Below are 15,383 nucleotides of genomic sequence, written 5' to 3'. Positions count from 1 at the left end.
GAATCTCCCCACCCCTCTAGTTATTAGAGTCACCCCCCTGGGATTAGGGTCAGGCCCTCTGCATGCTCCCCTGCCCATCTCGAGGTCCCTCTCAAAGTCCCCCGGGGGGAACCATTTCCTCCAGAAGTTGGTTAAGAGGAGGTGGCTGGTGGGAGGGGGCTGCTGTAGATGAGAGGAAGGACAGCCCCTCCCCTTTGCGCCTCGTCAGGGCCTTCCTGCTGCAGGTCTTGTCCATGTCACCACCGCAGCCTCGAGCTCCGGGGACAGATCCAGGCCCAGGTAAGCCTGGGGGTCCCTGAGTGGCTGGAGATGAGGCTCGCCCAGGGACAAGGGTGATGACCCTGTATCCAGACAGACTGAGGTCTAATTGGAGGACAGGACCCGCATGCCAGGGGCACAGTGGGGGCTACAGGAAGAGGGGAATGTGGACCAGACTGAGGGATGAAGATGGGGAGATGCGTGGGGGGCTCGGGGTCCTGTCCATGGGGTTGCTGCCATGAGAAGGTCAGCTAGGATCAGACAGGGTGGGCCTGGGAAGGTGACCAGAGCAGGGCTGGGATGAAGGGCAGAGTCTGGGGATGTTGGGAGAGGGAGCCAACTGTTGGGGAGGGAGCTGGGAGTTGTGTGGGTGGAAGGGCCAGACTGTGAAGGGCCGAAGGGCACTCCTGACTGTGGCCTGGCTCCCTGAGGCCAGGCTGCATCCCTCCCCCGACCCCGACTCCCCACCCTCCCCCACATCCTACCTTCCAAGTTCAGGGTGGTGGGAGGACAGAGCCACCCCATGCTCCGCCCATGATCATGCTGCCTGCTGCCCTCCCCACATACACACATTCTAGACAGCCTCTGTTTCCTGTTTACAGGCTCCATATCATGAGCACCGGGATCCCCCAGGGCACTCTCTGGGCTCCTCAGGCCCTGGGGCCCAAGGGCCCTGTCGCCCTGCCCCTGGCTCACCTGAGTTTCTCAGGCCCCAGGATGCCATAGAGGCCTGGTGAGTTACCTGGGGACTGAGGATGGATGGGAAGGACACAAAAAAGACTACAGGTGATCTGCCCTGGCGGAGCTGTGATGGGGCCACTAACCAGAGTCGTGGGCAGGCCTTGCTGCTCTGCAAGACAGGAGCGGGGTGGTGGGTAGAAATTTGCGGTGGGTAGGAGGGAGCCTGGGGAGGAGATGTGGGCCAGCCCAGCCGCTGAGAGGGTGGGGAGCAGACTGGAGGATTTACTGGTTGGGCAGAACGCAGCAGTGGGGTGCGGTTAAGTTAGGGAGCATCCCTCTGAGCGCTGCCCTGATGGGAGCTGAGAGCGGCCCGCTGGGACCCTGGGAGTGTGTGGGTGGAGGGCCTGGGGTGGGCCCTGGAGGCAGGCATTCCAGAGATACTCAGCGGGGTAAGGGGCCAGCTACCACGACCTTTCTCTCTTCTCGGGGAAAATTATAAGCAGATGTGGGCGCCTCAGGGCGGCGTAGAGGAGGGAGCCGAGCCGGGGCAAGTTAACAGAGAATCTGAAACTGGCGGGGTCGGGGGCGGCGGGTGCTCAAGGGCCTCTGCTGCTCCTGAGCTCCGGAGCCAGAAAGAGACTCCTCTGAGGCCCTGACCTGCTTCCCATCCACTGGGCGAGGCCAGGGGTGGAGGAGACGGGGAGGAGCCCATTTCCAGATGGCTGGTGGGTGGTCACAGGGAGGTGGCGGCTTCTCCTTAAGTCTGAGGCCAGGCTGGGGACTCCCTGGGTGATAGCACCTAGAGCTGGGTGCAGAGGTATGCTGGCAAGGCTTTAGCAACTGGCTTCGGTGGGGGGCTGGGTGGGGGAATGGCCCTGATTTGTGATGTTTGCTGATTTCCGTGGTGCCGAGTTCCACCCCCGTGCTTGGTTTCAAGCTACTACTGTGACAGCGCTGAACAAGGGGTTGGGAAGAGAAGTCATGACTGGCTCTCAGAAGTCAGTATGGGCCGTGCCAGCGCACCAGTGGTGGGGAGGGGCCTCCTTCAAGGTCACCTGGACCTAGCCATACTCCCACCCCATAAAGCAGGAAGCCCCTAACAGCATCAGGGTGGTTTTGGCCTCTGCCTGCCTACATCCAGTGATGGGGAGCTCACCACCCGAGGTCACTGATTCCATCACAGAACTGCTTTGGCCGTTGGCAAGTTCTTCCTCTAACTGAGCCCAAGTTGGCTTCCCTTATAACTTCCCTTCATCGGCTCCAATTTCACACCTTGGTATAATATCAAAGTGCCCTGGGTAGGGGCTGTGCTGGGGATTGGGAATTCAGGCACAGGTCCCTGCCTCTAGAGGTCATGGTCAGGGAACAGGCACTAGAACAGTGGCGTGTGGGTGAATGGTGCTGGGGGTCCCGGAAGGGACGGGTGGGGGCAGTCTGCCAGTGTGGATCGGGGAGCCGGGCAGGGAAAGAGGGGTGACACTTGGGCTAGACCTTGAAAGGTGAGTGCTTAAAGTAAGAATGGGGGGGAGGATGTCCAGACAGAGGAAACCGTGTGAGAAAGTCTCAGAGGCATGGCCGTGCTCCACCTGGTCAGGAATAAGACCTGGAGCCTGGGAAGCATGGGCCAGAGGACCAGAGCCTCATCTCTTCTGCCACCCCTGCTTGGTCTCTGCAGAGACTTGGCCCTCCAGGTCTGTGGCTGCAGTGCCCCTCACCTGCTCCACACCTGGCCCTGTCACAGGTCTCAGCAATGTCACCACCTCTGCGGGCCCTCTTTCTTCTGGCCCTGGGCCTGGGGCTGGCTGGAACCCTCAACCCCAAGGACCCCAACACCTGCAGCTTCTGGGAAAGGTGAGAGAGGGCCCCTGCTGTGCCTTGAGGGCTGCAAGCCCCCAGCTCCCCATTCTCTCCACTGGGGCTCCTCTTTCCAGTTCCCTCCCTTGCCCCCTTCCCTTTCTCCAGCCCTCACCTCCCTCCTATTTCTGCTTCTACTCTCTCTGCTCCCCTAGATGAGATGCCTCTGATTCCATCCCCATCTTGATCTTGTCTCAGTCTCCATCTCAGCTGTGACCTTGTCCTTTCTTTATCCCCATGCCTTGGTCCCTGTGTGAGGCTAGCTGCAGGACAGAGCACAGGGTAGGAGCCATTCACTATGGGACAAGCAGAGGGGCTGGCCCAGGGAGAGCCCAGGGGACAGGGCTGGGCAACAAGGCCCAGGGCAAGATTTGGCCAGAAGTGCTTCGACCCCTCTCCATCAGCTGGGCCCGGGAGTCAGTTCCAGCTCAATTTCCCCACATGGGGAGAAGGAGGCGGCGCGGAACGGAGGGCTGGAATGGAATATTCCCAGGAATATTCCAACTCTGGGAGGATCCCTCCAGATTGAAGCGGGACAGATGGGGGGCCCATCCTAGGCTCGAGGGAGCAAGCCTAAATATTCCCCACTGTGGCCAAGCCCTCGCACCCCCACTCCGCTCTGCCAGCTCAAGCCTCTCCCTGCCCTGGGCCCCGACTCCATTCTCTGTCTTGCAGCTTCACCACCACAACCAAGGAGTCACACTCCCGCCCCTTCAGCCTGCTCCCCTCGGAGCCCTGTGACCGGCCCTGGGAGAGCCCGCACACCTGCCCCCGGCCCACGTGAGTGCCCGTCCCCCTCCATCGGCAGATGGGTGCCAGAGGAGCTGCCTCGGCCTGGGCCTTGCCCCTCTGTACCCCCATTCTTTTCTCAGAACCTTTAGAGTTCAGAGGAAGCATCTGGCCTCAGGGCATTCAAGGCATGTTGTGTGTGGGGTATGTGTGTTTGGGGTGTGCAGGTGTGGTGTATTGTGTGCATGTGTGTGGCCGGATGGGAGGCAAGGAGGGAGGAATGTTCTATGCTACCCCAGCTCAGAGTGTTGGGCAGTGCCCCAGGCCTCCCCCAGTGCCGCCACCAGCACTGTGGAAGGTTGGAAGCCGGGGCCTCGGCAGGGAGGACTGAGGGCCACCTCTGGGTCTCCCCCAGGGTTGTCTACCGGACCGTGTACCGCCAGGTGGTGAAGACGGAGCACCGAATGCGCCTGCAGTGCTGCCGGGGCTTCTATGAGAGCAGTGGAGCCTGTGTCCGTGAGTCCTGGGTGGGGCCGTGGAATGAGTGGAGCCTAGGCCACCTAGTCCTTCCCTTCCCTCACCAGGGTGGGGCTACTCCTCTGCCCTCCGCTGGCCCTGTTGTCTCTAGGGACAAAGCTGCCACTTCATACCTCTGTCTCTAGCTGTCCCTACGTCTCTCCCACCCTCTCTCTCCATGTCCCTCAGCAGTCTCTGGCTCTGCATCTCTGTCTCTGGGCTGCCTGTATCTCTCTGTCACCGTGTCTCAGGACTCCGTGTCTGGCACTCTCTCTGACTCTTCCTGTCCCTGTCTCTCTGTTGCTATCTGTCTCGACCTGTCGCCGTCCAGTCTCTGCTGTCCCCCGCCCCCAGCACCCTGAAACCCCCAGAGCAGAGCCCGCTCTGTGTCTCTCTCCTTCTCTCAGCCTTGGACCATCACCAGCCCCTACAGAGACCCCTGCCCAGCCTGAGCCCCCAGTCCAGCCCCTACCCTCTCTCCGGACAGCATCCATGTCTGGTCCTTACGTGAGGAACCCCGCCTGCCCATTTCCCAACAAGGTGCTTCCAGAATTTCACAGAAAGGAGCTCGGGAGTCCGGAATCCTGAGGTCTTGACAAGCTCTGACCTGAGTTGCTTTACTCTCAGTCTCTTTGCATCTTAGAGGCAGAACTGCTGCTTGGCGAACTCCAGGTCCCTGGTGTGGGAGGAAGCTGGGGTTAGGCTTCAGAGAATAAAAGGTGGGTACGGCAGGGGTGGAAGCATCTTCTCACACACACCCCACCCCATCTCTGCCCCAGCGCTTTGTGCTCGGGAGTGTGTTCATGGCCGCTGCGTGGCACCCAATCAGTGCCAATGTGTACAAGACTGGCGGGGCGACGACTGCTCCAGCGGTGAGTGGCTGGTGACGGCAGGGCATGACCCCTTGTGCCTCCAGGGATGCAGAAGCCTCGGGCACACCCTCCCTACCAGGGCACAGGTGCTTAGGCCCCCAGGCTGGTCACGCAGCAGAGTCCCACTGCAGCCAGCAGCCTTTTCTGGAGGTGTGGTACAGGGGGAGGGGCCAAAGCCGGGCATGGGGGCATGTGTGGGGTCCAGGACACAGAGATGGGGACTAACTGGAGGCTGGGGAGGGGCAAGACCCCTGGTGACTCCCTTCCGCTCTCCCATCCCACAGCTTGTGCCCTGGGAGTTTGGGGGCCACAGTGTGACAAGCCCTGCAACTGCGGCAACAGCAGCTCCTGTGACCCCAAGAGTGGGGCATGTTCCTGTCCCTCTGGGCTGCAGCCTCCACACTGCTTTCGGCCCTGCTCCCCTGGCCGCTATGGCCCTGCTTGCCAGTTCAGCTGCCAGTGCCATGGGGCACCCTGTGACCCACAGACCGGAGCCTGCTTCTGCCCCCCCGAGAGAACTGGGCCCAGGTGTGTAACAGGAGGAACACACACTAACGGGATTGCAGACACAGGATGCACGGGCATACGTGGGGACACAAGGGGACTCAGCATCCCAAACGTGGGGTTGGAGTCAATAGGCCCAGATCCTGGTCCCAGCCTTGCTGCTCACTGGTTGAGCAACCTTGAGTAAATCATTGACTCTTCACGGGTTTGTTTCCGGTCTGTAAAATGGGAGCAGTATTGTCCACCTAGAAGGGTTGCTGTGAAGATAACATGAACTAGCGTGTGAGCGAAAACACGTCCCAAACTGGGGCTGAGATAGGGACTCAGAGAACCCTACTGCAAGGCAGGGTGCAGGGAGAGCTGGGGCGTCACAGGAGGGAGAATGTGCATCTAGCTGGAGATCAAATATCCAGCTTCATGGAGGAGCTCTGGCGTTGAGCCCTCAGGATAGAAAACCATGGCAGGCAGACGTGTTGCCCCCAGAGGGACGAGCATGAGCAAAGGTAGAGGTGGAGCAGAGGGTGTGTGGAGAGCACACGCCACCCATGGCTCTTCGCTCTACCCCTCCTGATGGGGCTGGGTGCCCCTGCCATTTCCAGTCCTGGAAACGTTTGTTTTTTGATCCCTGCAGTACCCAACAGGGAAGTGGGGGGTGAGACTCACCGAGCCCTGGGGTCGGGCCTTCCTCCTGGGGAGGGCCTGTTTGTGGTTGACCAGCCCTTGGAGGCAAAGGGGGAAGCAGGTACTGCTTGTTTACATACTGACCTCACCCCCTCTGCCCAACAGCTGCGAGGTGTCCTGTTCACAGGACAGTGTTGGTTTCTCCTGCCCCAGCACCCCTCCTTGCCAAAACGGGGGTGTCTTCCAGGCCTCTCGGGGCTCCTGCAGCTGCCCACCTGGCTGGATGGTATGAAGGGTGGGGCCTGTGGGTATGAATTCTGTGGGCGGTTCTCTATAGGGCTCCCAGGAGGATGTGTGTGAGGGGGGTAGGCTGTGTGGGCCCTGGAGAGGTTTGAGGGTTTGGGGTGTAGGGGTATTGACGGGTCCTGTGGCCACGGTAAGAGGGCTGGGCTCCTGGGGCTCTGAGGACCTCTCACCCCCACAGGGCACCATCTGTTCCCTGCCCTGCCCCGAGGGCTCCTATGGACCCAACTGCTCCCAGGAATGTCGCTGTCACAACGGAGGCCTCTGCGACCGGTTCACTGGGCAGTGTCGCTGCGCTCCGGGATACACAGGGGACCTGTGAGTGGTGGTGTTGGCCTGGGGTGGGAGTGGCCTGGAGTGGGCCGGGGGCGGCGGCGGGCGGCGTGGCCAGGCTCACTCCCGCGAGGTGCCCAGGTGCCGTGAGGAGTGCCCCGTGGGCCGCTTCGGGCAGGACTGTGCTGAGACTTGCGACTGCGCCACGGGCGCCCGCTGCTTCCCGGCCAACGGCGCGTGTCTGTGCGAGCACGGCTTCACTGGGGACCGCTGCGCCGAACGTCTCTGCCCCGACGGCCTCTACGGCCTCAGCTGCCAGATGCCCTGCACCTGCGACCCGGAACACAGTCTCAAGTAGGCCGCGGGCACTGTGGTCAAGGGGTCTGGAGGCCAATGGGAGAGGCCTTCGGTGCTGAAGCCACCGGAGTCACAAAAAGGACCTAGGGCGGGGCAGATCTCACAGAAGGGAAAGGGGAGGGTCCTAGGGAACGGGGAGAGACCGCTCTCGGAACAGCACCGAGCCTCCCCGATGTCCCCCTCAATTCGGCGATGCTCGTCTCCCACCACGCGGAGGGGGCGGGGAAGTCGACCTGCGGACCCGGCCTCAGACCGCGCCGCGCCCCCGCCTCCGCCCGCAGCTGCCACCCGATGAGCGGGGAGTGCTCTTGCCTGCCGGGCTGGGCGGGCCTCCACTGCAACGAGAGCTGCCCGCAGGACACGCACGGGCCCGGCTGCCAGGAGCACTGCCTCTGCCTGCACGGCGGCGTCTGCCAGCCCGACAGCGGCCTCTGCCGGTGCGCGCCCGGCTACACGGTGAGGCGCGCCCCGCCGCGAGGGAGGTGCCGGAGAGGCCCGGGAGCCCGCCCGCTCCTCTCACTGGTGCTCCCGCCCGCTCTCAGGGCCGGCACTGCTCTAGCCTCTGTCCGCCTGACACCTATGGAGTCAACTGCTCCGCACGCTGCTCCTGCGAAAATGCCATCGCCTGCTCGCCCATCGACGGCGCCTGCGTCTGCAAGGAAGGTAACGGGTTGGGATCTCCCGGAAGGGGATCTGGGGGCGGGGCCATGCGAAGAAGGGAGAGTGCAAGGGTAGGGGCAGGCCAAGGGTAGGGGAGAGGCTGCAGGGTAAGGGCGGAGGCACTGGTCAGCAGCTGGACTGCTGGAAAAGTAGCCAGGCTACTTCCTTCCTGGAATATCCGCTTTGCTTTTTTTCAACCACAAAAATCCCAATTGTCCTTAAAGGCCCAGGCCAGAGGTTCCTCTTTGCAGATGATTCCTCATCCTCAGACATGCAGAATCACAGAATGGCAGCTCCAGCAAGGGCCTCGGAGATCTACCAGGGGTGGCACGTTGGCAACCTTTAGGCTAGATTCGGACACAGATATGTTTTGTTTGACTAGCTCTCTATCATATTTAACAACAGTCCCGTCTCCAGTCCCCACTCCTCCCTATTGTCTTACACATGATCTGGAGAACTCATTTAGTTACCTGTTGGGGCCTCTGTAAGCATTTGGGTTTGCTGCCACCCTCCTTCATTTTGCAGAAGAGGCAACCAAGACCCAGAAGGTGGTGGTGCAGGCCCAGCGGTCTTTCAGCCTCTTCTGTCCAACATCCAACAGTTTCTATGCTTGTCTCCTATGCGGCCATGGGCATCCCCACCCCCAGCCCCAGCTCATAGCGCAGAGCCTGGCAGAGCCAATGCCCAGTGTGTGCTTGCTCAGGAGGGGAGCCAGGTCCCCATGCCTACGTGCAAGTCCCCTCTTCCAGGTTGGCAGCATGGTAACTGCTCCGTGCCCTGCCCGCCTGGAACCTGGGGCTTCGGTTGCAATGCCAGCTGCCAGTGTGCCCACGAGGCAGCCTGCAGCCCCCAAACAGGAGCCTGTACCTGTACCCCTGGGTGGCACGGGACCCACTGCCAGCTCCCCTGCCTGGTAAGTGCACAACAGTCTGCCTGCCTGGGGGAGGAAAGGCACAGCACCCCCCAGCTGACTGGCCTATCTTACCCTCCACTCCCTCTCCAAGAAGGGGATGTTTGGTGAAGGCTGTGCAAGCCACTGTGACTGTGACCATTCTGATGGCTGCGACCCTGTTCACGGACACTGCCAGTGCCAAGCTGGCTGGACAGGTGAGCGTTCTGGGTGTCCGCGCCCCAGGTTTACTGTGGAGTTGGGGGGTGCATCCCACAGGGCATGTGTTCAGAAGAAACCCTACGGAAGGGGGGCCACAGGCCAGTCTCACCCTACCCCTCTCACAGGTACCCGCTGCCACCTGCCCTGCCCTGAGGGCTTCTGGGGAGCCAACTGTAGCAACACCTGTACCTGCAAGAATGGGGGCACCTGCATCCCTGAGAATGGCAATTGTGTGTGTGCACCTGGATTCCGAGGCCCCTCCTGCCAGAGATGTGAGGCTCCCTCCCCTCCCCCTGCCTGCCAGCAGTAATGTGCAGTGTAGTGTCAGATGCCTGAAGCTCCCACTCTACCCCTCTTGGTCTCTTGTGCTGACTCCAGTCTTTGGGCTGGTTGCTGCAGTGGGAAGGAGGGAGGGAGAGAGTGGGGTCACGGGCTGACTGAGGGTTGGCCCCTGCCCCTGGTCACCACGAGCCCCCTTCCCTCAGCCTGTCAGCCCGGCCGCTACGGCAAACGCTGTGTGCCCTGCAAGTGTGCTAACCACTCCTCCTGCCACCCTTCGAATGGGACCTGCTACTGCATGGCTGGCTGGACAGGCCCTGACTGCTCCCAACGTATGTGGTGGCTCATGTGTCTGAGCATGTGTGCATGCTGAGCGGGTGGGCTGAGGACCAGAGGCTTCCGTTCCCCTGCTCCTGGGTATAAAAGCCTCTGAACCCACCTTGATTCAGCCATTTATATAAACACTATAAACAAATATTTATTGGGCATCACCTACATGCTGGGTATTGTTCTAGGTGCTTAGGATGCAGCAATGAACAGATCAGGGAAAAAAATTCCCTGCCCTTCTGCATGGGAGGCCTGAGAAAAGCAGTGTTTGTACGGGGGTGGGGAAAATCATAAGCTCAGTTTTGGACATGTTCTTTTTTCTTTTGGATTGCCAACTTATTTTTATTTATTTATACATGGCCTCTTTCCCACATAAATATAAGAAGGACATCATGGAAAAGATTAGTCCAGAAAACTGAGTCAAACAAATTTTGGAAAGGGGAAATGAGAAGCCGTTACCACGAAAAAGATGGGCAGGGTAGAGGGAAGTAATCTTGGACGAGAGTTTTTCCATAGAATTCAGTAACTACTATTAGATTTTTTGCTAGTGTCAGATACACAAAAATTATGCCTTGAATAATGTAGACACTTATTTCTCTCTTATGTTAAAAAAAAAGGTCTAGAGCTAAGCAATATAGGATAGTTTGGAAGCCTTTGGTTGTCTGGCCCTGGTCACGTTATTTTGAAAGTCTATCAGATAGGCAAGTGCAGAAGTTAAGCAGGCAGCTGGGCACGTGGGTCTGGAGTTCAGGCAAGACACAGGGCTGTGGATAAGCATTTGTGAGTCATCACGATTCAAAGCCTTGGTGCCCCTGGGGAGACCAAAGCTGAGCTGAAGAGCTCAGCGATGCTGGGGGCTGAGAATTCACTCAGGAGGGGCTGGCCCTGACTGCCAGACAGCCTCCAACCTTGTCTCCTGCAGCGTGCCCTCTAGGACACTGGGGGGCCAACTGTGCCCAGCTCTGCCAGTGTCGCCATGGCGGGACCTGCCACCCCCAGCATGGGAGTTGTTTCTGCCCCCCAGGCCGGACCGGACATCTCTGCTTGGAAGGTACCAGCAGAAGGGGAACTCCATGCCCCTGCCTCCAAGTCAGCCCTAGCCTGAGGAGGGGACTGCTGTTCCCTGGCCCCTCTGATCCCCGCCTGCCTCCTCGGCTCTCTAAACAGGCTGCTCTCCAGGGGTGTTCGGTGCCAATTGTTCCCAACCATGCCAGTGTGGTCCCGGAGAGAGGTGCCACCCAGAGACTGGGGCCTGTGTGTGTCCCCCAGGACACAGTGGTGCCCCCTGCAGGATTGGTGAGTTCTCATCTAGCCCCCTCCCTAACCTCACCCCGCCCCGCACTGTCCCCAGGGAACCAGGACACAGGTACATGGCCAGGTCTCTGCTAGGTGGTACCCTTGTATCACCCTGCCCCCCTACTGGGGCCTCTCCCATGCATGCATCCCCAGCTCACCAGTAGGGCCAAGACACTGTCCTGAGTGCCCACCCCATCCCCGACAGGAAGCCAGGAGCCATTCACCATGATGCCTACCTCTCCAGTGGCCTATAACTCACTCGGGGCAGTGACTGGCATCGCAGTGCTGGGATCCCTGGTGGTGGCCCTGGTGGCGCTGTTCATTGGCTACCGCCATTGGCAGAAAGGCAAAGAGCACCAACACCTGGCAGTGTCCTACAGCAGCGGGCGGCTGGATGGCTCTGAGTACGTCATGCCAGGTGAGCTGGCCTGGGGGCGGGGACACACATGAGTGGCTGGCTCTTAGGTACAGGGCAGATGGGGTGCGGGGCTCCTGCATCCCTCCGCGTAACTTGTAGGCGGGAAGCGGGGAGTTGGAGAGAGTGAGAGAGGTCGGAGAGGCTGATTATGGATCTCCTGGAACAGAATGACTGTCTTGGGCCCAGGCTTGTCTCTGACCGGGCAGGTCACCCTGCAACTGTGTCTGTTTGTGCAGATGTCCCTCCGAGCTACAGTCACTACTACTCCAACCCCAGCTACCACACCCTGTCTCAGTGCTCACCTAACCCCCCGCCCCCTAACAAGGTCAGTGTTGGGGGTGGGGATGCACTCTGGATGCCCTGTGGGCACAGCCCGGCTCTCCGGAAAGCTCCAGCCGTGCCCGTCGCTCTCCCTGTCCCACCCCCTCCCCTGCCAGGTTCCAGGCAGTCAGCTCTTTGGCAGCCTCCAGGCCCCTGAGCGGCCAGGTGGAGCCCACGGGCATGATAACAACCACGCCACACTGCCTGCTGACTGGAAGCACCGCCGGCAGCCCCCTCCAGGGCCTCTGGACAGGGGTAGGAGCCTGGGGCCCAAGGCCTCTGGTGAGGGTGGATGTGTACAGCCCAGCGTCCTGCTTCATCTGAGTGCGTGTGTCTGTGGAAGGGGATTCTGGGCCCCAGTTCTAGAGGAGGTGGGACCTTGGGCAGGGGACCAGGGGCCTGATTGCAGGTTGCTTTCTCCTCCTCAGGTAACAGCCGCCTGGACCGAAGCTACAGCTGTAGCTACAGCAACAGGAATGGCCCAGGCCCCTTCTACAGTAAAGGTGGGGGCAGGGCAGGGCGGGGCGGGGGAGCGAGGGAGGGAGCTGCGCTGGGGTTTAGGGGTCAGTGCCTCCACCGAGCCTGATTTCTTTCCCCTCTCTTTAGGGCCCATCTCTGAAGAGGGGCTGGGGGCCAGCGTGGCTTCCCTGAGCAGTGAGAACCCCTACGCCACCATCCGGGACCTGCCCAGCCTGCTAGGGAGCCCCCGGGAGAGCAGCTACATGGAGATGAAAGGCCCTCCCTCAGGATCTCCCCCCAGGCAGCCGCCTCAGCTCCAGGACAGCCAGAGGCGGCGACACCCCCAGCCAGAGAGAGACAGTGGCACCTATGAGCAGCCCAGCCCCCTGACCCATGGTGAGCCTTCCTTCTCCACTGGGGCAGAGAGAACAGGGACAAGGGAGGTGGGAAAAGAGAAGGGACAGAGGGCGAGAATGCGGAGTGGGCATGGAGTGGCAGCAAGGGCAAGGCCTTTGGGGGTCAGACTTGGGCTCAAACCAGGCATGACGTTTGGGAAGTCACACTGCCTCTTAGAGCCTGTAGGTGGCGGTATCTCCCTCACAGGGCTGAGGATATGAAATGGTGGTTTTACAGCACCTGAGTTGTAGACTTGATACCCAGAAAAGCTGGGAACAAGGCAGGTGAGACAGCATCTTCCTATCCTGTGAGGTGGGCAGGTCGAGATGGCTTCCCCCACTGGCAGCTGAGGAGCTGCACAAACTGGCCTATAGCCAGGCACCATGCATCCGTCTTCCGGCAGAAGAGTCTGGAGAGGGGAGGACAGTGGTGGGAAGGGGGAGGAGCCACCTCCTTCTCATCTTCATCCCTCTCTGTCTCCAGACCGAGACTCTGTGGGCTCCCAGCCCCCTCTGCCTCCGGGCCTGCCTCCTGGCCACTATGACTCACCCAAGAACAGCCACATACCTGGACACTATGACTTGCCTCCAGTACGGCATCCCCCGTCACCCCCACTTCGGCACCAGGACCGTTGAGGAGCCAAGATGGTGTGCAGAGGTCAGCACACCGGTTCTTTGCTGCTCAAGGCTGAGGACAGAGCCCGCTGTACCCTGCCAGGAGCAGGGAGAGGACTGGCCGGCCGTGAACATGAACATGTTTAATAGAGGAAGTGAATGGAGAGGAGATGGGAGCCTGGCTCCCAGGTTCTACCATGGGGAACACTGGTCAGCAGGAAACCTGTGTTCCTTTTCCCCAACCCATTGCTCCCCAAGGCCCCCAGGGCCCTGTATACATAAACTGGTGGGTTAAATGTTGCTGGATAACTCTGATTTCAGATTGCTGTAAGAAGTGTATATTAGGTAACTTTTCTGTGCACTCCCGGGCTAGGCTCTGTGTGTGCGTGCATGCGTGTTTTCAGAGGTGTACCAGGCACTGATCCTGTCCTGGGGCACTCACTATATAGTGGAGAGGCGGCCCAAACCCAGTTAACTCTAGAAATAGCGTGACTGGCCTCCCTGCATTCATTTGGTACTCCCGCCAGCCAACTGCTTCAAAATACAAGCTGGTTAGGTTACCCCTGCCTGAAAGTCTCCGTGGGTGCCCCATGGCCCTTGGGCTACAGTCAAAATCGTCCAGAGCCTTAAAGGCTTTGCTGGCCTGGCCTGCCTGTCTCTTCAGCCTCACTCTGAACTGTGTTCCCTGTCACTCTGCTCCAGTCACACTGGCCTCTACGTCCTCCTATCAGCCACACGTCTTCCTACTACAGGGACTTGGCACATCTGGAATGCTCTTCCTCCCCCACTCACCTGTTAACTCCTGCTTGTCCCTCACACCCCGTGTTCTCTTTCACAGCGCTGATTACTGGTGTGTTCACGCACCAGTTACCTGCAGATGGCCTACAGGGTGCCAGGCACCTCTGTAATGTGTTGCTTTTTAGTGTGATTATTTGATTTATCTCTGCCTCCTCCACCAGACTCTTTAAGTTCCCTGAAAGCAGGAATCCTGTGTTTATGTTCAACACTGGCTCCCCTTGGCACATGGTAGGCACTCAATAAATGTTCCCCCAAAGGCTGAGTGGCTGAGTGAGTTAAAACTACCAGTGGTAAGTGCTGGCAAGTGCTAAGATAGCTGGGCAAACTGGTGCTCTGAAAGCTGAAAGACTGCATAGGTCAGAGTCTTCCCCAAAGGGTGGCGTTTCTGCAGGGGAACAGCACAAAAGCTCAATGGTGGGAAGGTCTGGGAGTGGCGGTGGGGGAAGAGAACAGACTGGAGTGGGGAGGCTGGAGCCCAGAAAGCAGAGGGGAGAGAGTATACTCTGATGGGGGCCCGGGAGGGTCTAGGCTACCTGAGGACTTTGAATCCAAGATTTCTTGGAAGCGTGACCCGCCTCCTAAACTCGTTGGCGGATCAACTAAGTCCCCAGACCTCCAGGAGGCTACATAGATGGGGTCGAGATTACAAACCCAGAGCCACGCCGACTCGCTAACTCGGGGGGGTCTCTCTGGGCCTTTTCCATCAGGAGTCCTCTCCTTACAGGGTAGGAGGGCCGACCCCAGAGAGTAGATCTGTCTTCAACCGGACTCTGCTTCCCTAGATTCCTCCGACGGCCGCTAGTCTCTAATACACGGGGTCGGATCCCGGCTTTCCCCGGTTCAGTTTCCCGGGTGACTTTGGACAGCTCCTTGCCCGCCCCCTAGCCCCGCCTCTCCGTCCTGGTCTCGCTCTAGCCCAGCTCTAGTCCACTCCGGTGCAGTCCGGTATCCACTCGTCTCCCTCCGCCACGGCTCCGCCCAGGTCCTTCTTCCTTCGCACAGGGTCCGCGGGGTCCAGCCCTCCAGGGCTCCAGGGTTCCCCTGTCCCTGTGACCCAGGGCTGCCCAGGCCCCGCCCTGGCCCCGCCCTGGCCCCGCCCTTCTCGGCTGCCCTAGTTCCGCGGCTCCGCCCTCCGGGCTCCTCCCGCCCCCGATGACTCTTTGGTGCCCCCTGTCGGCCTCGCGTGCGCTCTGTGGTTGCCCCTTGCCCTCGGGCCCGCCCACCTCGCGCGGTTGTCTTGGAGAGGGACGCTGAGGCGACGCCGCGGCAGGCGGGTCCCGCCTGTGGACGCGGAATAGAGACCCTTGATTCGGCCGCCTCCAGGGCGAGCCCCACAGAATCCCGTCCTGCCTCCTTGCCCCCGTGAGTGTCCCCAGAGTCGCTGCGGACGGCTCCAGCATGTCGGGCGAGGCGAGCGCACCACCGGTGGCCTCACCCAGGGCCCCGCGTCCCGGGATCCAGAAGTCATCCGGTGCAGTGACCAGGAAGGGGGACCGCGGGGCCAAGGAGAAGCCGACGACCGTCCTGCCGCCGGTGGGGGAGGAGGAACCCAAAAACCCTGGTACGCTGGTGGCGGGGTTGGGGGATCAGGCCTCTAGGCTTCTCTCCCACCAGCCACTCGTCGCTCGGGTTAGCCAGATTGGATGGGGCGTCTTCGTTGTGCCAGGCAATGGCGGGGGGGACAGACGAGCCAGTAAATAATAACAGAATTTCTAGCGCTGAGGAGCGCTGTGTGG

The 15,383-nt window shown here is 60.3% G+C and overlaps 2 protein-coding genes across 2 annotated transcripts in view; both read left to right on the top strand.

Annotated features, from left to right (window-relative positions):
* Nucleotides 1-2,689: 2,689 nt before the first annotated feature.
* On the top strand, nt 2,690-12,870 carry PEAR1 (platelet endothelial aggregation receptor 1). Its single transcript, XM_007457867.1, has 23 exons — nt 2,690-2,790; nt 3,469-3,573; nt 3,938-4,038; nt 4,526-4,612; nt 4,818-4,910; nt 5,195-5,438; nt 6,201-6,321; nt 6,520-6,656; nt 6,753-6,965; nt 7,250-7,424; nt 7,511-7,631; nt 8,378-8,541; nt 8,633-8,735; nt 8,865-9,011; nt 9,225-9,350; nt 10,268-10,396; nt 10,513-10,641; nt 10,847-11,059; nt 11,296-11,384; nt 11,497-11,635; nt 11,809-11,883; nt 11,987-12,235; nt 12,719-12,870. Exons 1-23 carry the CDS (start codon nt 2,690-2,692, stop codon nt 12,868-12,870), a joined length of 3,213 nt encoding a protein of 1,070 aa, XP_007457929.1.
* Nucleotides 12,871-14,878: 2,008 nt separating this feature from the next.
* The window catches only part of LRRC71 (leucine rich repeat containing 71), a 12,225-nt gene continuing 11,720 nt past the window's right edge, over nt 14,879-15,383 (top strand). The window contains exon 1 of the mRNA XM_007457866.1: nt 14,879-15,208. Within this exon, the coding sequence (XP_007457928.1) occupies nt 15,046-15,208 (163 nt within the window). The 5' untranslated portion in view covers nt 14,879-15,045. The remainder of the gene's footprint in view (nt 15,209-15,383) is intronic.

This window comes from Lipotes vexillifer, unplaced genomic scaffold (genome assembly GCF_000442215.2).
Source record: "Lipotes vexillifer unplaced genomic scaffold, Lipotes_vexillifer_v1.1 scaffold238, whole genome shotgun sequence".
Taxonomy (NCBI): Eukaryota; Metazoa; Chordata; class Mammalia; order Artiodactyla; family Lipotidae; genus Lipotes; species Lipotes vexillifer.
The sequence above is the reverse complement of the archived record's forward strand: the minus strand, read 5'-3'. Positions and strand labels throughout refer to the sequence as shown.

Excerpts from the sequence above, each read along its gene's own strand:
- PEAR1 (XM_007457867.1), top strand. The coding sequence starts at position 2,690 with ATGTCACCACCTCTGCGGGCCCTCTTTCTTCTGGCCCTGGGCCTGGGG. Across the intron at positions 8,736-8,864 it reads GTGCCAAGCTGGCTGGACAG|GTACCCGCTGCCACCTGCCC; the intron begins GTGAGCGTTCTG and ends CCCCTCTCACAG. Across the intron at positions 11,884-11,986 it reads AGGCCCCTTCTACAGTAAAG|GGCCCATCTCTGAAGAGGGG; the intron begins GTGGGGGCAGGG and ends CCCTCTCTTTAG.